We start from the raw sequence: 21,238 nt of genomic DNA, 5'->3' as shown, positions 1-21,238 counted from the left end.
ATTATGTTGTTAGACAACGATTATAATAGGTTCATTTAATAATAGGAAAAAAAACCTTTAAAAAAAATTCAGAATAATCAATAAACGTGCTAATTTACAAAAAAAAAAAAAAAAAAAAAAAAAAAAAAAAAGATTTTCTCTCTGATTTTGTTTAATATTCCTTTAATCTACGTATGTTTTTTGTTTTATTTTTACACAGATACATATATTTCATTTGTTACTTTCTTTTGTATGTATAAATTACAGACAAGACGTTTAGTTTAATGTATTTTTTAAATTTATTTCTTTAGCAATAAAAAAAAAGTTACGTTTTCTTTTTTGTTTTGTGTTTGATGGTTTTTTTTGTTTTAAGTTTAGTTTAGGTTTCTATGTGCAAAGCCCATTTTAATTATACTTTTGTCTATGTTGTTTTTTTGTTTAATTGTTTATTTTAAATTTTATAATTTACATATATATAACAAAAAATATAATAATAAAAAAAAAACAAAAAGAAAAGAATAGTTAGGGAGCCATACGGTACGATACGATACGATACGATACGTTACGTCTCTCGCTCTCTCTTTCTCTCTCTCTCTCTCCCTGTGTCTCTCGTGCTCTCTCTAACTCGCTTTTGCATTTGTTTGTGTGTTGGAGCGAGATGGCTATAGAGTGTATTTGTGTGTGAGAGCTTCAATGGGCGGGAGGCAGCGGCATTAACCGCTACTCTTCAACATCGTCTCTGTGCTCTCTCACTCGCTCTCGCTCCCACTCTCTTTTGAGATAAAGCAGGCGCGTTGCCAACTGTTTTGTATATTACCAAACAAGACCTTCATTTTGCATATTCTGCGGTTCGCTGAAGTTCGCCGAGCTCATGAACTCGGGCGATGCGGTACGCGGGCCATTTTGTTGTTGTTGTTGTTGCTGTTGCTGCTGCTGGGACTGTTGCTGCTGTTGTTGTTGCTGCTGCTGCTGCGTTTGATTAGCTTGTTGCGCATTTTGAGCCGCTTGCTGCTGCTGTTGTTGTTGTTGCTGTTGCTGCTGTTGGGCTGCCGCCTGTTGCTGCGCAGCCATTAGGTGTTCGGCACTAGGGGGCGGCGGCGGTGGTGGGGGACCGACAGCTGTTTGCAATTGCATTGGCGGTGCCCCAGCCTGACTCAGAAATGTCGATTCGGGCGTCAGACCAAACTCATTCACCATGGGTATGGGGCCACTGTGATCCATGGGGCCGCCTGCAATAGTCGGAAAAGAGGAGATGTTGTGAGACATCTAAAATATATCAGTTCTCAATGCGATCTAGGCTAGACATAATACAATCCCCACCCGCCGACCAAAAAATATAAAATAAGTAATAGAACTAAAAAGAGACTTTTGGAGTGACCCAAATCTAAACTACTTCAACATTCTCCCCATCGACCTTAATTCTGACTCCCAATGTATGGAATAATATTTGCTTTAACTTTTTTAGGAATTCTCTTCGGAGCTCTCAACTGACCTGGTGCATTGAATGGCATCGGTCCACCGGGATGTCCTGGAAAATAGGGACCATCGTGCGGATGAAATGGCCCACCATAACCGCCGAACTCGAATTTAGCATCTGCAGCAAAGTAGGGAAACCCTGGGCCATCATCTAGGCCACCTGGTGAGAGATTGATGGGAAAGCCGCGCATTTTGCGTGCACCGCCAAAGAATGGAGGTCGTCCCATGCTAGTGATTTGCTTCATGCGTCGCTCCTTCGATCGTTTATTTTGGAACCAAACCTAAAAGACAAGAAAGAGAGAGAAAGATCGGCCGTTTAGTCGATATATCTGTATAAAAGGGAGCTCAAGATGTGTGCGTGTGTGTGTGTGTGTGTGTATGTCTGATGGTATGAAGTGAAGTGGAGGCGCATGTCTAATTGTAGTTTGCAGTCGGCATTGAAGCTACCGCCGCCGCACCAGGCGGCCGTTGCAAAATTAGCTTCCAAAAAGAACCGAAGGTAGGAGAGACAGAGACAAGGACACCACTTTCGAGTGAGATAGATATGGCTCATTGGGGTGATCGGAGGACACGGGGAGATGCTGGTGCCAGTACCGAGGAGTTCCATTTTTATGACGTTCTGCATCGGTACTTTGGGTTGCACCAGAAGCACCGTGCACAGCATGCAAAGTTATAAAATAAAAACATATTTCAAAATTTTTAGTGGCACCTTTTTGTGTTGGTCTTTAGATTCATCCTGGGATACCGGGATACCTCTTTGTCTCTCATTTTAATATTCATATCTGGAGATGGTTATACACATACATACATACATATACGTATGTACATATATATGTCTGCCTATATTTTGTTTTTGCGTTTTTAATGATCTTTGCGGTCAACGAAACTTTTGCAACTTTTCTCAATGAAATTTTTTGATTTATGTTGCTCATCTCTTTTTTTTCTCGTTTCATTTGGTTGTTTTTTTTTTTTTTGGCAAATAGTTTCCAATGAATTTGGATTAGAACGTTGCTCCTGCTGCAGCTGTTATTCCCCAATCCCCCTCCCCCTCCCCCTCCCCATCCCTATCCCAAGCAAGAGTGAACTCGTATTCTTCGTTTTAGGAGGCAATTTAAGCGTGAATTTTAATGATGAGCGCCGGTTGTCTGCAAGTTCATTTGAATTTTATAAACAGAAACCAAAAAGATTTTGACTAGACTCATACACATGTATTCTGGTACGTTTTGTTTGGTGTCTGAAGGGCCTCCGCTTTTAAAATTCAGCCTCAATCTTTGCCGTTTATTCTCTCCTTTTTTTCTTTTTTAAACTGACATTTTGTACGCGCAACGAATTTCGCTAGAAAAGCTTTCAAAAAAAGAGGAAAACGAAAAGAAGCAAAAGCCTGAGAACTGAAAACTTACTGACACAGGATGCATATATGTACATAAAAAGGAAGTAACATGCTGTGCATAGGTTAAAGATTCTAATGCTTGGCCATGTTCAGCGAACAGATTTGACGCTAAGACGACGGTCGTTACGTTTGACTTTATGGCAGCAGAAGGAATGCCTTCTGAACAGGCCACTAAACTGCCTACCTGCCATTCCAGCCGATGAGTCTTCCGTATTGTTGACTGAAACTATGAGCTTTCTCATAATCCTGACACATGTCTTTCTGTCTATTCTAATATCATCTTATTTGAATCGAAAACTTATAGTTGTACCATGCACCCAAAGGTAGAAATGGTATATTAAAGACGCCAAAAAGGAATGGGACTAGCCTTATGCCGAGTCGATCTAACCACGTCCATCTGTCAGTCCGTTTGAAGCTACATAGAAACGCCTCAATACTTTAACTATCGTTTTAATCGCGTTTAAAATTGAAATACACCAAGTTTCATCAAAATCAGGCTGAAAACAGCCAAGTTATGCGTATTAACGTTTTCCACTAAGTGAACCAAATAGGCAAACTTGGCCGTTGGCGGCGCTAGAGTGCCCAAGAGCTTGTAAGAGAGTAAGCGGGATAGCATACGCTTGCTATGCAGATGTCATTTCACTTTGAAGTTGCTTCACTTTAATTGACGACAGAAAGCATCCACTTTCAAGATCCGAATGGCTAAGAAGTTTGAGAAGGATGTTACTCCTTTTGGATCACAGCTTAAGTACTCCCATTGTAAGGGTATTATCTAAACATCTCTCGATACACACTTTTTCGTTCTACCTCACATATTTTCAGTGCCGGCGGCAGACGCAACCAATCCAATTCGAAAAATTGTCTACATACATATATTGAGCGTTATGTGTTCACAATATTTTTCCATATGCGTTATTTGCCTCTTGGCCCTGCGGTCACATAATTTTTCATTTTCATATGCGCAACAACAAAAGAGCCAGCACACACACACACACACACACACACATACAGCAATTGAAACACAACAAAAAATGAAGAGAAATGAAACTAAAATATGCATTTACAATAGTTTTGCAAGCGGTTAGTTTGGTTTGTTTTTCCTTCATTTTTGTTACTCGTTTTTTTTATATTCTGTTTTTTGCTCTGCGGCATATTCGCCTCATTGTTTTCCTACATCGACACACAAAGAAAAATAGCAACAAATGGCGCAAAACAAAAAGAAAACAAAATAAAACAACAACCATTGAAAAGAAAAAACAAGAAAAAAAGGAGGGAGGGAAAAGGCCAACTGCAATGTGCAATGTGGGCGTCGTATTGTGAAAGAGAGCAAGTGGTGAGGCATAAGGTCGGTGGGGTGATGCCATTTTCTTTGTTCACCTCAAAAGACTATTCTTTCCATCTTTCCATATGCTCTATCATTATGGCACATCCCCAGCAGTCTAACCGCAATGTGAAATCCAAATTGAGCTTACAGATTGAAGGATACAGATGATGGTGGTGATGAGGGGGAAGGTCTTGGGTTAATCAGTAGAACGTATTCACAGAGACAAATACTCTTACTATCGATCTAATCCATCGCTTTGAAGGGAAAGAACTTACTAATCACACAACAAAGATGATTACTACAGGGTTAAAAAGAATCCAAAGTGCTAATTTTGGGACTAAATACCATTAAGTACAAACCTTTGTGTCCTGAAAAGGACGAAAGAAAAGTACGCTGAGAAAAGTAGCGAATGGATAAGTTACCTACATTTTTTTTTAAGCCTTTTTGGGTGAATATGGAATAAAAGTTTCTATTTCTATTTGTCTTTTTCCACTCGTGTATTTGTATTTTTGTGTTTTTGCAGGAACGAAATTTTCAATTGCAGATGAAATTGCAATTTTTTGCCGTTGTTGTTGTTGTTTGATATGTATGTTTTAATTTTAGTTTTCGAATGTTTGCGACTGCCTGAGGCAAATCGCTCGATTCTCATTTGGCACAACTTGCATCCCTTTCCCACACCGCGATCATTGCTGTCTCGCTCTCCCCCTCTCCATCTCTGTCTCTCTCTCTCTCTAAGGGCCGTGAGAGATGATATAACGTTATCAAAATTGTGGCAATTTTATTGGGTCGAAATGGAGGATGGAGGAAGGCAGGCAAGAGGACTCGAAAAAGTTTCGAGTTAAAGTTGAGGGCTAATATTTTATTTCCGCAACAAGGAAAGTAAAACACAAAATGAATGTTGTATTTCCAATTTGAACATTTAGTTAAATTATAGGTTCGACTCTGACATAAAAGGGCAAACAACGTAATATAATGGGCCCATGGTAGCAATCACGAGACCCCCGAACTGAGACTGAACCTGAACCTAAAACTGAAACTGAACCTCAACCTGAATGATTATTGCTGATGGAACGGATGGACTGGCAGAAGAAGGTGCTGAAGCTTGGGGCCCTGCCACTTGGCAGCAGCAACAACAACAACAACATTCACTCTACTCTCTTGTTCTTGTTGCTGCCTTTTTGTGTTGTGTTGAAAATTATAGCAAATTATGTTAAACGGCAGCGTGCCTGCCTCCCCCTTATATATTTCTTATTCTACGCCTTAAAGGGGGGAGGGCGAAGGCGTTAGCTGTCCATTTTGCGGCCCCATTAAAGAAGTTAACATATATAATTTTTGCCCTTTTTTTTGTGCTTGTCTTTGTTTTCGGTTTGGATGAAGTTTGTGAATTTTTTGTTCGCTTTGTTTCTTTTGTTGGCAAATGTGTGACACGTTCGATCGCTGATTGACATGATTTTCGATTTTTGGAGTTTTAACCCTTTCCCCCCCTCCCCACCGGACCTAATCGGTGCTATTTCTTCTTTAACTTTTGTTAAATTAGCTGACTATGATGCGGCAATATTTGTTTGTTATACTACATACATACACACACACACACACACACACACACACATTGTGTATACATATACTTATACATATTCGAAATGGCTTTTCATGTTTGTGCTACTCTACGCTTAATTGCCAAAAACAATCAAGTTGGCAGCACAGAATGGGCGGTTGGGGAGGGGGCCAAGTGCGGATGGTTTATTTAACAATCGTAGCCAGCGAATTGTTTGGCAATAACAATTTTTAAAGCTAATCAACGACGGCATTCACAAGAAGTGAAAAAGAAACAACAAAATAAAGTTCAATTGTGTTGATAGAGAGAGAGAGAGAGAGAGAGAGAGAGAGAGAAGCAGAGAGAGGGAGAGACAGAGAGGGCGAAGGAAGTGTAATCTATTATTTTAGTTAGTCTTTACCTCAGTATAGTTTGCTTATCCTTATCATATTAGTAAATTAAAATATTAATGTCTTACTCCGACTCAAAGACTCGAGAACGTTTCATAGACTTTCACCGTGTCCTAGTCTAAGGATGCCTTAATACGACTAGGATTGGGAACTGTTTTCATCGCTCAAAAGCGGTCGAGAAGCAACAATTATAAATGATATCTCTGGTCGCTATCCTTTTGTTTGGGCCGCTCAAGTAGCTTCCCTTGCCGCCTTCTTAACAATGATTTGCATTTACCGTGGCAGTCTTCAGGCCCTCTTGATGGAATAGTAGAGTTACTATGTATAAGCCAGACTATGGGCATATCGAAGACTATCATTAATGAAACCACAACTACTGTTACGACGAAGGCATCTGAAGAATGCGTCGGAAGGCAGGGCCAGGGTGTAGTAGCAAAGAGAAGTTAACAGATAATTAACTTTGACTTGAAACTGTTGTTATTTTTCCCATAGTTTAGTAGGTGTTTCAGCGTATGCCATAGAGTGTGTGTGCGTGTGTGTGTGTGTGTGCAGCTCCTTGAAATGATGGTGCACTTTTTCTTTTCGGGTATCGGTTTTTGTTTCTTTTTTTCCAGTTTGCTGGTTGTCGGTTTCGATTTCGATGTTTGCCTTTTCTTTATTCCCTTCATTTGTTTTGTTTTGTTTCTTTTCGGTTAGCCGGCGCCTCAACAAACTCAAATGTGGCCTACGAAAATTAATAGCAATTTGATGAGTTGTTGAAATTATAATTCTCCTCATCGTTTATCCGACTACCTTTATACCCCGTATGAATTTGCCGTGTCATGTTTGGTTAGGCGCCTCTTCCACTGCCGGTGCCGCCACCGCCACCGCGTCCTGCCCCTCCTACTCCTTTTGTGTTGTGGGTATACATTTCTCTGGTTACTTGTTCAAGTAAATGCGTTAAATTAACCGCTTTTGTGCCTTTTTAATGGTTTTCTTTAGGAATGAGTACGTGTTTATACCCTTGCAAAAAGGGTATATAATAATTTTCATCGTCAGAAGTGTGCAACGCATAGAAGGAAGCATCTCCGACCATATAAACTATATATATTCTTGATCAGCACGACGAGACGAGTTTAAATAACCATGTCCGTCCGTCTGTCCGTCCGTCCGTCCGGATCAGCGCAAACTCCTCCTAGACCGTAAGAGCTGAATTTTTGTATGTAGGCTTGTATATTCTGCAGGGATTGTATATCTCGGATTCAGCCGGATCGGATCACTATATCATATAGCTCCCATACAAACGTCAAAGTCACGAACAGTGACTTTTCTCAATAACTTCGTTATTTTTTGAGCTATAGCCTTGAAATTTAATACTGGTGACTTTGTTACACCAATAAACAACTGTGCCAAATTTAATAAATCGAGTAAATCGAGTAACTATATCATATAGCTCCCATAGGAACGATCGGTGGAAAACTGTGACTTTGTTCTAAAACTTCATTATTTCCTATGCTAAGATTGTAGGCCGTTCTTTCGCAAACATAAGCCTTTTTAGATAATACGTTTTTCCACTTTGAAGGCTATAGGTAAGGAAAGAGTTACCAAAAAAGTTGCAAGGGTATACAACTTTTGACGCGGTCGAAGTTAGACCAGGCCCTCTGGTTTTTTGCCTTTGGTCTATCTCCTTTCAAGTTTTGCGGTTTTCAGCTTAGATGGCATAATTTGTTGAGCTCTTAATTGTTCTTTTGGTCTTCGTTGTGCATTTGTCAAACAATTTCCGCTCAATTAATAAAAGCTCGAATCGAAACATAAACCAGAAAAAGCCAAACAAAAACAAATCAAAGTATCTTTTGACTAATTAGCTAAGGCAATTTAAACGCTACACACACACACGCAGATAATATATGTATCCAACTAGATCTATCTATGTAGATGTGTATCCAGACATACACATGTGTATGGCTTAGACGAAATTTGTCAACTTCCGACCCAGATTTCATTTCAAACGAACCAAAAAAACAAAAATTATTATAAATCATTGCTTTTTGATAAAAATAAAACAGAACAAAAACAACAACAAAAATGTAAATCAAGTTGAAAATGCTCTCAAATAAACGCCTCTGCATTTGCTCGGACTCTTTTCTTTGAATAGGGGAACACTTGACAAATTCGAGTCTCGCATCCGCATCTGTATCATTGTGTATCTTTTGGATATCTTTTGTATCTGGCGCCAGGGCAAACGCATGCCACATTAAAAAACTTGAGCCGCGCTTCGTCGACTGTGTGATTTCCCGTTGCCCCTCCCTCTCTCCCTCTCTTCCACTATCCAACTAGCTCCATCCATCCCACTGTCTGTCCCTCTTCCTCTACACGATTCTACTCCATTTGTTTATTTGTTTATAATTTTTCAAAGCTTAAATGGAGCGCACGCATTAAAAATGAAGTAAGTAAGTCGACTCGCCGACTCTCGTATACCATGCACCAAAGAAACCACTGTAAGAGACTTATAAGAGACACTTTGGTGGCTTTAACATATCACTTCAACCTATGGGTGCATGGTACAACTGGGCAGAGAGAAAAATCGAAAACCGACAAAACAAAAACACAAAAAACCAAACCAAAGCAAAGCCCCATGAGTATAGACCCAATAAAGGCTATAAGATTAAATCATTCAAATATTATTGCCTGTGCAGTGTAAAGGGCGATCTGATCTACTAATTCCGAACAGGTTGAACGCCATACTCCACTCGCCACTCGAATCGATAAATCAGCTTGAGGAAATCCACCTTCTAAATCATTTGGCAGTTCTATAATATTAAGTATTTGTACTAAGTCCACGGACTCTATCCATAAGTCTGTATTCTACTTTGTAGAAACTATTTATTTTCGGATAGTATTTTATGACGAATGCAGTTAGTTTAGGGAATAAATCATTCTGATTACGTGAAATATTTCCCGGTTTTCAAACCTTTAAGCCCCTTTTGCCAATTCTTGAAAGTCAAGAGAACTCCTCTAATTAAATTGTATTGAAAACAAATGGCAAGTAAACCAGTGTATACACGTGAGTTCATTCTCAAAATCAGTTGAAAGAAAATGTTCACTTAACTTGTTTTGAAGAAAAAAAAAAACGAAAAATAAAAAAACGTTTAGTTCTTTCGAACCATCAAAAGAACATTAAATCATTTTCAGAGTTTTATGAGGGGGTCGGTTCCCCGCGCTGGTCTCCTTGCTGACTCCGACTCCGACTCCGGTCTTAGCAATTAGCCAGCTATCTATATGGCAATTTTATTGACTTAGTCGGCTGAAATGGGAAGGCACCCTTCGTTTTGTGGGTCGGGGATCGGCTCAGTTCTCAGTTAATTCAGTTCAGTTTATTGTTATGATTATTGTTAATGCTGATGATTTATTTTGTGTGGTTTTACTGGGAACTCGATCATGATGCTCAAATTTTGAATGCTGCTGAATGATGATGATGAACTTTATAGAAAATTCTGCCTTGGTCACCTGTCAAGTCAAAAGTTTAGCAAGTTAAAATAAAATAAAAAACAGCAACAACAACAAAAACACCCAACCATCAGAAGAGGGGAAAATATAAGGAATTCTGTACGTTTTGTTTTGGCGCCCAACGTGGGGCCCCAATGTCGGCAAAAGTTCTTTAGAAGTTTTGTTTCTTTCTCTCTTTCTCTTCATTTTTGTGTGTCATGCTGCTTCTGCTGGGGCTGTTGCTGTTGTTGTCAAATTTATTATAAAACTCACAGCGGGCAGGCATTGGCAGGAGAGCAAGAGTTGGAGAGGGGGTGGGGGAGGCAACGGCAGAAGCAGATGAAGCAAGCGATTTAGAAGGAGTGAGAGACAAATTGTTTCGCCTTTCATTTCGTTTCGTTGACATCTTTTTGATGGGAGGCCTCGAGTGGTTGGAGTGGTTCGAATGGGGGATGGGGGTGGGGGTTGGGCTACCCTGCTGATTTTGATGAACTGATGATGACCTGACTAACAGAGTCAACTCTTTGCTCCCAGATCGGATTACTCAAAAGAGTTTAAACAGATGTTTCTTTCTCGTGAAAGAAATAAAGAAAAAATCAGCTGACAACTTGTTATGGGATATGCTTGAAATGTCTAAAAAGAAAAAAACAACAACAACAACAAAAGGAGAATAAGAAAGTTTCAGGCTGCAAATACGAAATCTCAAAAGATGCAAATGATGAGATGTACGCTTCTCTCATTGAGAAAGAGAGAAAGACTCCAGAGATAGAATGAGAGAGAAGGCGATTAAGATCCAACAACAACAACAACATTAAGCACCAGCATCAACATCTTCATCATGATCATCATCCTCTTCAACGTTGTTGGCATTTGTCATTTTCGTTTAGATTTGAAGAGGGACAACACCAACAAAAACAAGTAAGCCAGCCATAAAGAGGTGTTGATTGTGTCACACTTGTCGCCTTTCAAACACAAAAGACGAAAAAAATAAAATACTTAAAGAATGAGAAAAGCAAAAGAAGTGAAAAATGCCGCCTAAATATCCTTTAACTGTAACCAATGACACATCAAAGACACTAACCGGCACCCCAACCAAAACCAAAACCCAAACCAAAACTGAAACTGAAGAAAAAAAAACCCGTGCGCATGCGTAATCCCCCGTTAAGTGTTTCGCTTTTCATCCTCTGTTCTTAATTTCATTCTCTACTCTCCTACTCGTAAAACATCTGTGCTGTGCGTCCATGACGAGATGGAGGAGGGCCAACATTTTTGGGGTTTTATGGTTAAGAGATACAAATTTGTAAGTCAAACCTGTTGAAAGTGAGGAGCAAGAGCAAGGTGCATTGTATTCACATCGATGATGAACACGATGATGATGATGACGATGTAGATGTTTGAGAAAAACATATGCTGCGGATATCCTTGACAGGCTGCTGGTAGACTAGTACAAATTAACTTCTCTCACTCTCTCTCTCACTGAGTATCCTTTAACAAGGATAGACAGATGTGGATTCGATCTGAGCTGTCGACACACCTTTTCTTCTGTCTTCATTATTGAAAGTGTGTGAATTGAAGTGTGTGTAGAGTTTTCGAGGTACTAATGAATTTTGAGTGATTGGGTAGACGTCAACAGTGAATTTTGAAACATATTCGAATTATGCCTCTTCTATTACATCAAAGTGATGGTAAAAGTATTCGTTGAGAAAATCGATGATAACGATCGAGATACTTTCTGCTACTTCACTATATACAGCTGATATGATTCCCCATTTTCTCAATTATACCTGGAAAACCTGGTTGGCAATTTAATCAGAGGGCTCTCTGGAAGCTAAAGGGAAACTATATTGTCTATTATATATGTAATATAGTTTTTAGTCCCATGCAGACATGCTATTTTCCTAAATTTTATGCTCAATTTGACGACTAACTACTTCATCCTCAACTGCATTCATTACCTAATCCCCATTTAGATATACATTCCCATAATCATTTCACAGTTTTGTCCATCATCCAATTAGTTGCATGCAACTTGCAGATCGTTTTTGTTTTGCACTATTCTCGGGAGATTCAGCACATTGAACTTTCGTTTACTCTTAATCCCTGCCCTTTATCGTTTGCCATTTATTATTATTTTCCTCAATTTACATCTTTTGCTTTATTTTGTTCAACTGACATTTTAGAAAATGTGCGTTGTTCGAAAATCGCCTCAGACTGTTTTTAATGATTTTGTTTCTTTGGTTTGTTTATTTCCCTTTTCTTAAGTTGAAAGTTGCGAGCGTGTCCGGCGACGACCCCCATTCTCCACCCAAAGACCGACTTCGAGTCTTCGCCTCGTCTATGGCAATGCTCTGCTTTAGTTTAAACATTTGCCAGTCAAAGCGCGCTTTAATTTATGCCTTTTTTATGCTGATGAAATGCAGACAGAGGCCGACCGGAGCCCAAAGACTAAAGACTGTAGACTAAAACACACACACACCAAAAAATATAATAAAAAACACAAAGTCTTTCAGCCAGCGAGTAAACATTAAATCTTAAAAAAAAATGAAGTAAGTAAGTCGTCTCGCCGACTTAGGTATACCATACACCAGTAAAGCAAATATTTCAACTTTATTAAACAAATGCATTTTCACATGCTTTTTACAAGCATATCTTAGTATCTCGCTCACTCAATCATACGAGCACCCTAGCGCCCCCACCAGCCAACGGCCAACTCCGGCCTTATGGAAAAACGTTTATATGCATAACTCGACTGTTTTTTGTCCGATTTTTAACAAATTTGGTATTTTGCTAGATATTAGTATTAAATTTAAGTGATTGCATAAGGTAAAAAAATACGGGAGATAATCAAGTTTTTAAAATTACGGGGGCGGAAAAGGGCGTGGCAAAATTTAAATACAAACAAAATGTGTGCATTTACTAAGCGAATGTATAGGGGAGAGTGGGGCTAATCGGCGCATGGGGCAATCCTGCGCAGTCAAATTATCTTGAAATATAATAGCACGATCCAAAAAGTGATAAGTGTCGTAAGATCGCATTTTGGTAGGCTATTTTTGGATCATAGACTTAGACGTATCCAATTTGTAGTATCCGAAATTTTTGGGATTATGTAATTTTTAACCTCAAAAATCAATTTTTTTTTCGATTTTTTGGTTTTAAAATCATTGAATAAATTTTTAATTTTGATAGATGTTAACTAAAACAGGTTCCGACATGTATTAACTTATGCTGTGCACTTCGTTTTTTTTTTTAATTCACACGTTTTTAAAATATTTAGTTTAAAATGCTAAAACTAAGGGTGGGGCAAAGTGGCGCACTAGTTGAAATTTAAATATGGCGTTTTAAAATCATAACTATATTTTAATAAAAGTCCGATATATAAACTAGTTATTGATAAAAACAGTACATTTGCCAGAATCAGACGGATCAGAATAGTATATCATATAGCTAATGGTAGCTAATGGACAAACGATGAAATGAACAATCATAATTAAAAGTCTAAACCAATCAACATATTTGGTGAAAAAAAAGTTTTTTTATAAAACAAGTTTTTTAATATCAAGCTATATTTAGTTTTTTTTTTAAATCGCTTTTTTTTATATAAAAAACTTGTAAAACAACGATGCGCCACATTGCCCCGCTATTTTTGACAACGCCAATTTGGGGTATGTACGAAAAAACCGCTACAGCTTTGTAACGGTAAATTATATCGAAACGTATCTTTGAACAATAGTTCGACAATGAATTAACCTTTCATTTAAGTGCTCATATGAGAGGATACGAGCTCCCGATCAGGATATATGAAGGGTTAAAAAAAAATGCGCCGATTAGCCTCACTCTCCCCTATACCAAATATGGTGTCTCTAGCTGAAATAGTTTTTGAGATAAACGCTTTTTTAAATTGCGAGGGCGGAAAGGGGCGTGGCAAAAATTTGAAATAAACTTGATATCTCTACATACTACACGAGTCTACAAACCAAATTTGGTGGCTCTAGCTCTTACAGTCTCCGAGATCTAGGTGTTCATACGGACAGACGGACAGACGGACAGACGGACGGACGGACAGACGGACATGGCTAGATCGACTCGGTTGTTGATCCTGATCAAGAATATATATACTTTGTGGGGTCGGAGATGCTTCCTTCTGCCTGTTACATACATTTTGGCGACTTTAATATACCATTTCACCCTTTGGATGTATGGTATAAATAACATCAACAAAGTCACATTCCAATGTGGTAAAAAAAAAATGTAAAAAGCGAAATAAGACGAAAATGTTTGGCAAACAATTCGAAGAGAAAACTCAATATATGGTAAGGTCTTTTCAACCTTTTTGTTTTAGCTTTCTAGAGAGATTCTTTAAAATTCTGGCCAACAGTAAAGTGATTAACAATTATTAAAGGAGAAATGATAAAAAATGGCAATGATTGTCTACTTTCTGGCTGGAATACATATTTCATAGGATCGAATCGAAGTCGGATGGGTAGAACAAATGTGTTATTTTTCTTTTGTTTCTATGCCGTGACAGCTGGCATTAGAAATTGGGAGCTAACGCTAAAATTTGCTGGGCTTGGAATGAGTTTGGAATCTTTAAGATCATCTGTTGGAACTCTTCACTCACTTGTATCACACGCATGGGCAGTCCCGTTTCCTTGGCCAGTTGCTCCCTAATATGGCGTGTCGGTTTCGGTGTCTGATTGAATGCCGTTTTCAATACCTCCAGCTGTTTGGCCTTGATGGTGGTACGAGGACCGCGACGCTTCGAGCCATTTGCATCGTCGGGACTTTTGTTCTCCGCCTGAGAATCGCCGCGGCCATCCGGATCACCGTCCAAGGAGCCCTGCGATGGAAAGAGAGAGAGAGAGAGAAGGAGGGAGGCGATGAGTGAGAGAGGTAGTGGCTAGCTTATAATCATTTGCCAATCATTAATCAAAACGAAAAACAAAATTCAAAGCAAACTTCAAACACACATCAGGCCATTCATTTCTTGGCTGTGGCTGTGGCTCTGGCTTTGGCTTTGGCCAAGTGGTTAATGATCTCCGAAACATATTAGTTCGCTTACCTGATCGGAATCGTCATGCGTATTTTTACTATCGGTGCTCATGCTTTGTACTGATATATCCGAGGTGCCCAATGGTCCACCTGCTGAGTCTGGTCCATTTGGACCGAGTACGCCCAATCCCAGTGCCGGTCCTCGTAAGTGTGGTGGATCATCATCGTCATCATCTTCACTAGCTGAGCCCATTATTGAATCTGCAGAGAGGAATGGAGAAGTGTGAGTTAGAGACTTTGATTTACAAATTTGTTGTATGTACAATACACAGAATGAGCCACTTAAAATACAATTGCCATAAATAATATTTGCCGCCGGGGACTAAGCCAGTAACGACCCCAGTAACTGGTGCCCCCCAGTCACGTGTCACCATTTCATGGTCTAAAGTAGCCGCCAACCCTCCTCCGCCTTCCCGGCAGTCACGTGTCTCTTTATAAGTTGATTAAGGACTCGCTTATCTCACAGTTGGCCCGTCCATGCAAAATGCTGACACGCGTCTTTCATGTCCTCGGCCCCGTACTTCTGGTTCTGCTCCAGATAAGAACTGACACGAGTCCTTTCCTTTCGCGATATGGCGCGTTGAAACGTGTCACTCTAAAAATCGTTCAATTCGTTTGTCTTTATATTGTAGTACTAGCAACTGCCCTTGCCCCCTCTCGCTGGATAGCAATTCACCCACTTCTCCCACCCAAGCACAACTGAAATCTGTGTTCAAGCAAATACACACACACACACACACCTCTGGGAATTGTTTCAGAAGAAAAGAATGAAACGAAACGAAACGTTATCCAACAACTTGCCAAAATAAATTACACTTTATTATGCATAATCTAATGCGCACCAGATGCGGCTCAAATGCAGTTTTTTTAGGGGTGGTGAATCAGTCACCCAGTCACCCAGCCAGTCAGCCAGCCCAGTCTTTCTTAAAACCTCACATAGACAAATCTCATATGCCAAGCCACCTGTCAAAAGCAAGAAGAAATCGACAAAGATGGGGAAGGAGTGAATGGAGAGAAGCGGGAAACGGAAAGAGGACTAGAGCTTAATGCATTCTGAGCTCTGACCAGCTGAGAGTTGAAGCTGAAGTAGGTTTTCCACTTGGATTTGGACTTGTCATAGAAGGAACACAGCTGCAAGTGTAATCATCTTTGGGTTGGATGCTAAATTTGTTTAAACTATAAAGTATTCCTTCAAGCAAAGGACTTGATTAGTGAGAACGAAGAGAGTTTTAAGTAGATTAAGAAATATTGGTATAAAGTATTTTAAAATACATTTCGATAAGGCAAAGACAAATAAACCATTTACATATGCCAAAGAAGTTTACCATAAACTGGTAGGGAAACAGTCCAAGTCTAGATGAAAACACCTTTTCTCTTATGCTTCTTTACCACAATTGACCCACAACCAGTAGAGGATGGAGAATGGGAGCAAGATGAAGGACTAACAAAACAATAAAAACAACAAAGGCCAAGCGATAAAAATGAAACGAAACGGAAACTTGAAGTGTTTACCAGCATCGCTTACAAATATCGAGAATCCTCCACCCAATTGCCAGCTACCAAGTTTCCAAGCTGCCAAGCTGCCAGTTGCCAGGGCCCAGTCCCACATACACTGAATCCATATGGGCGCTTTAAGTTGTTGTAAACACATGTTAATAAACACGCGGCTGTCGCTAGATGAACTCAACTGAGAGAAGGTAAAGGGATGACGAAAGAGGCTGGAGGCGGAGGAGGTGGCGGAGGGGTTGTCAGTACCAGCACTACTGGCTCTCGAGCATCACTCAAATTAACTTTGAAAACCATTCAGGAACACTTCATTTGATTGCCACAAAAACCTTTAACCTTCGCTTCCAGCATCGTTCTCTCTGCTCCTGCTCCTGCTCCCGTTCTTGACTGGGCTTGGGATTGGGCTTCAGCATTTTTGTTGTTTGTGTAATTGTTGTTGTAGCAATAGCAATTATGCCATTCAGAACAAGAAGCAACCCCTCAATGCACATTGTGCCACCCTCAATGTGAGAAGAACAACAAAAAATTTTATACTTGTACACAGTACACAGTCTTTGCCCGGCAGCCATAAAAGTTCAAACACTCATTTTTCGCTTAGAAAAATATTTCACTCCCCCTGCTTGATGTGGCCCCCGCCCTTTGACAAAATCCCCGCTATCTTAACCTTCCACTCAGTTGTGTTTGTTCAATGCAAACATCAGCAAACGGCAGCGAAGACGAACAAGTGCAGGCTTCGACAGCATCCTTGAGCCCTGGCTCTTGTCCTTACACTCGCGCATCCTCTTCTGTAAATTTGACTGACAGCCAAGTAAACAGACAGGCAAATAAATAAACAAAACATTGGGCAAAGCGTTTGCGGCGGAGCATTCGGGGATGCTGGCAGGGGGTGCACTTGGATTGCCAATTGTCAAGGGGATGAGCCCAAAAGACACAGGGGGAGACGGGTGGCCTAACCTCCATCGACCAGGCCCACTTGCCATTTGTTTGCATAGTCAAGTGCGATGTTTGGAAATTGGCAACCGACCTGCTGACGACCGTCAACCGACGACCGACAACCGTCGGCAAAAACTTGCAACAGTTTGTGCACCACCCCATCGCACCCCACCCCAAACATTTTTCACTCATATTGGGTTGACAAAAAGCAGTTTGATAAATCATCTCGTCCCACAAAAGAGTCAATTGGAGCTCCTAAATAGAAATTTGATCAATAAACAAAGAGTCGTAAAAAAGCTAACACCTATTTGGGCCTTACTATCTTAAATATGTATCTAATCTATATCTATGGTTTATGGTGAAGAAGGATGACCAAGTGAACCGAATCTCATAGGTTTTGTTAATTGAACTTTGATAATCAGAACTGAAATGTTAGACGTGCTTACTAAGCATCAACATCTTTAAGGACTTAACCCAGTGGCTTATCAAGGATCTTGATCCGATTGAGGGGTCAAAATGTTAACTAATTTTGCTGTTGTTCTTTAACTTTGGAAGTACTGAAATTGCGAACAATTTTGCATTTCTTGGTCTATGCTAAACAGATTTGAATATCAATTGGATTATGATATTGCATAACCTGCCATCGGCAGAGAGAGAGAGATTTGGCGTTTCTTTTTTGCCTCCGTCGCATTGACTTTTCGTGTCTGTGGTATGGCATTTCTTGCGTAACTGTCATAAGCAAAAATGTGGCAACTGCAAACGGCGGCCAACCGACAGACAGTCAGACCGTTTCCGAGCATTCAGTTATGGATTAGAGTCGTCGCACTAAGCCGAGATCGAGTCTGAGACCCAGAGACACTGGGAGAGGTAACGTGCAACGTCAACTGATGTCAATGTGGCAAGCAAAAAAATAAAAAAAATTAAGTAAGTAAGACGTCTCGCCGACTTAGGTATACCATACACCAGTAAAGCAAATATTTCAACTTTATTAAACAAATGCACTTTCACATGCTTTTTACAAGCATATCTTAGTATCTCGCTCACTCAATCATACGAGCACCCTAGCGCCCCCACCAGCCAACGGCCAACTCCGGCCTTATGGAAAAACGTTTATATGCATAACTCGACTGTTTTTTGTCCGATTTTGATCAAATTTGGTATTTTGCTGGATATTAGTATTAAGTGTGCCAAATTTGATTGCATAAGGTAAAAAGATACGGGAGATAATCAAGTTTTTCAAATTACGAGGGCGGAAAAGGGCGTGGCAAAATTTTTACACTTACAAAATGTGTGCATTTACTAAGAGAATATACATACCAAATATGGTGTCTCTAGCTGAAATAGTTTTTGAGATAAACGCTTTTTTTAAATTGCGGGGGCGGAAAGGGGCGTGGCAAAAATTTGAAATAAACTTGATCACTCTACATACTACACGAGTCTACATACCAAATTTGGTGGCTCTAGCTCTTACAGTCTCCGAGATCTAGGTGTTCATACGGACAGACGGACAGACGGACGGACGGACAGACGGACATGGCTAGATCGACTCGGTTGTTGATCCTGATCAAGAATATATATACTTTGTGGGGTCGGAGATGCTTCCTTCTGCCTGTTACATACATTTTGGCGACTTTAATATACCATTTCACCCTATGGGTGTATGGTATAATAAACCACACACACACATACACACACCCATGTATAAGAAGAAGAATAAAGTAAATCCAATGCCAAAGATGTGGAAGAGGACCAGGTGCCAAGATTTCTTCTTCTACTTATTCTTGAGGTGAGTGCGTGTGCGTTGCTTGTGTGTGTATGTGTGTGTGACAATTCAAATCAGCAACGCACTGACAGGAATTAACCTAATTTTACAGTCAGCAAACTTGGACTCCACCTTCTCACCGCCTTTCCGCCTTACCGCCAGCTCCTTGCTCTCTGCATGAATGGAGATGAGAGACTCAACGACGCAACGACAACGACAACGACGACGACGACGACGACGACGACGACGACGACGACGACGACGACGACGACAACGACAACGACAACGACGACTTTCAGAATGCGCTCATGTAGAAAATCCAGCGATCTGTTCCACGTCCATGCCGCATTTTTCATGCCCGCAGTACGTTGTGCACTTAATAGTTGCCCATAAACACGGTCCCAGCTGGAACTGTGCTGGAACTGCGGTCGATGTCGGTGTCGGTATCGGATTCTTACGAATGGAGCAGGCATTAGCTGCTGCTGCTGCTGCTGCTGATGCTGCGGGAAAACGAAGGTGGATTGCCAGAGTGGGGGAGTCGGGGTGTGGGATGAGGTTGCCTGCTGCCAGTGAGTCGATTTTTCTGCATCGTGAACCACATGATGCAAAACTAATTCGAAATTAATGTGTGTGCGCTTTGTCTATGTCGATTCGGGGTTGCTTTTGCCAATAGAATAAGCCACTGGGGAAGGATGGTGCGGGATGATGATGCCATGTACTAACACCACAAAAACTACACCCTCAGCTCACTTTATCAAGTCGCAGCCAGGCGACATACTTGTCATTCCATTCCAAAGCGAAGGAAAATAACATTGGGGTTACACGACTGGTATTTTAGGTTTAGTACCTATTGACAAAGACATGAACGTGTATAATTTTTTAACTTAACACTTTTAGTTTGTCATTTGGCTGTTTTCATCGTTTTATAATGATAACTAACTCGTTTAAAGAATTATTGTTGCAGGCCACCCTGCTGGCGTTTCATACATGTGCCTGGCAACCCTTTAAATATTGTTATATGTACATATATGCTAGGCAATTTATGCTTCAACGCCTTTCAAACAAACGAATGAAATAAAAGAAAAGTGCACTTGTTCAAGTTGATATTATTGTTTTTGTCAAGTATCAAACAAACTATGAGTGCGCCCCACCGCACCCCCTGCACCCTCTGCACTCGGCCACACTTTGAAGTTGAAAGTCAGATACAGTTTTTGACACATTGAACGGTTCTGGACTCGGGACTCGAGTAGAGACAAATACACGACGATGCCAAACTTGAAAAACTTTCAAAATGCCAAAGCCAAGGCAACACATGCGTTCATGGGGCCAGCGGGAGAGAGAGAGAGGGTGGGCGGAGAAGGAGGGTAAGCTAGTGTGTGGGGGGAGGGATGGTTGGGGGTTTTTACTACCAACTATAAACAGTAATAGTAACAACAATAACAACAAATACCACAACAATTTGTTATGCCGCATCAAAGCATGAAAAACGCTGGCAAAGCAAAAGTAAAAGGAAAAACCGGCCAAGAAAATTGGCAAAGGGCAGCAGAGGCAACTTCATTTGGGGGTTGCTCTTGGATGGTTCGATGGATAGATGGTTAGATTGTAATAAGAGTGGGAGGGGCAGGGCTTTGCGTTTTCCACTTGACTGAGCAGGCCAAGTGGCCTAAGGGAAGGATGGGAGGGGATCTCTAATACATGTGTACGTATATTTGTGTGTTTGTGTGTGGGTGTCTATAAATTTTAAATGTTTGGCACGCAACACAACACAAAGAAATACGAATGAAGTGCAAAGTTTTCCACTCTGGTCACATTGAATTCAAACTTCCTGGATACTCATTACAACTGACCCCAAACTGGCAACTGTGTGACCTTGACGTGACGTTGGTCAATCGTAATGCCAACACAAACATACACACACAGACACATACACACAAGCACTTACAGGGACTCAAAACTGACATCTGAAATTGATGATTTGCGCTGAGGGAGGGAGAAAGAAGTTCCCCGTTCTATTTCTGCTATTGACATTTCCTAGGAAAACATTAATATACCCTGGAATTTGGAGTACCAAGTTTCATAATTCATTTTAAATTAATTGATACGAAGAAAGCTTAACTTAATATCGAGGAGCAGACGAAGAAGAGTATATATAACCGATGAAGGACTTCTATGTGTCCTCCTTTTGTAGCAAGAGATTCATTTATGTTAAATCATATTCTATTACGCAATCTTTGAAGAAAAATACTTTTTCATTTAGACTTTCAAAAGAATTATAACAAATTGTTACACTTCAATTGTAAGTGACGCCATTTTGTTTTACCTTTCTCGTGTGTGTGTGTGTGTGTGTGTGTGTGTGTGTGTGTGTGAGTGTTTTTGCTTCATTGTTGATACTTCTGTCATCTTGTTGAGG

At 40.3% G+C, this 21,238-nt stretch overlaps 1 protein-coding gene across 3 annotated transcripts in view; it reads right to left on the bottom strand.

Annotated features, from left to right (window-relative positions):
- Positions 1-469: 469 nt before the first annotated feature.
- The window catches only part of LOC6653098 (LIM/homeobox protein Lhx1), a 56,932-nt gene continuing 36,163 nt past the window's right edge, over positions 470-21,238 (bottom strand). Inside the window, exons 4-7 of one of the 3 annotated variants that reach the window (XM_023181376.2) lie at positions 14,638-14,828; positions 14,197-14,415; positions 1,472-1,736; positions 470-1,208 (exon numbers count right to left, since the gene is read on the bottom strand). In XM_023181376.2, the coding sequence (XP_023037144.1) occupies positions 793-1,208; positions 1,472-1,736; positions 14,197-14,415; positions 14,638-14,828 (1,091 nt within the window). In that variant the 3' untranslated portion in view covers positions 470-792. Of the gene's footprint in view, positions 1,246-1,471; positions 1,737-14,196; positions 14,416-14,637; positions 14,829-21,238 lie in introns of all 3 variants that reach the window. The other 2 variants (XM_023181377.2, XM_047011592.1) reach the window with 2 other exon arrangements.

This window comes from Drosophila willistoni (assembly GCF_018902025.1).
Source record: "Drosophila willistoni isolate 14030-0811.24 chromosome XL unlocalized genomic scaffold, UCI_dwil_1.1 Seg142, whole genome shotgun sequence".
NCBI classification, from domain to species: Eukaryota; Metazoa; Arthropoda; class Insecta; order Diptera; family Drosophilidae; genus Drosophila; species Drosophila willistoni.
This window is presented reverse-complemented; position numbering and strand designations above follow the sequence as displayed.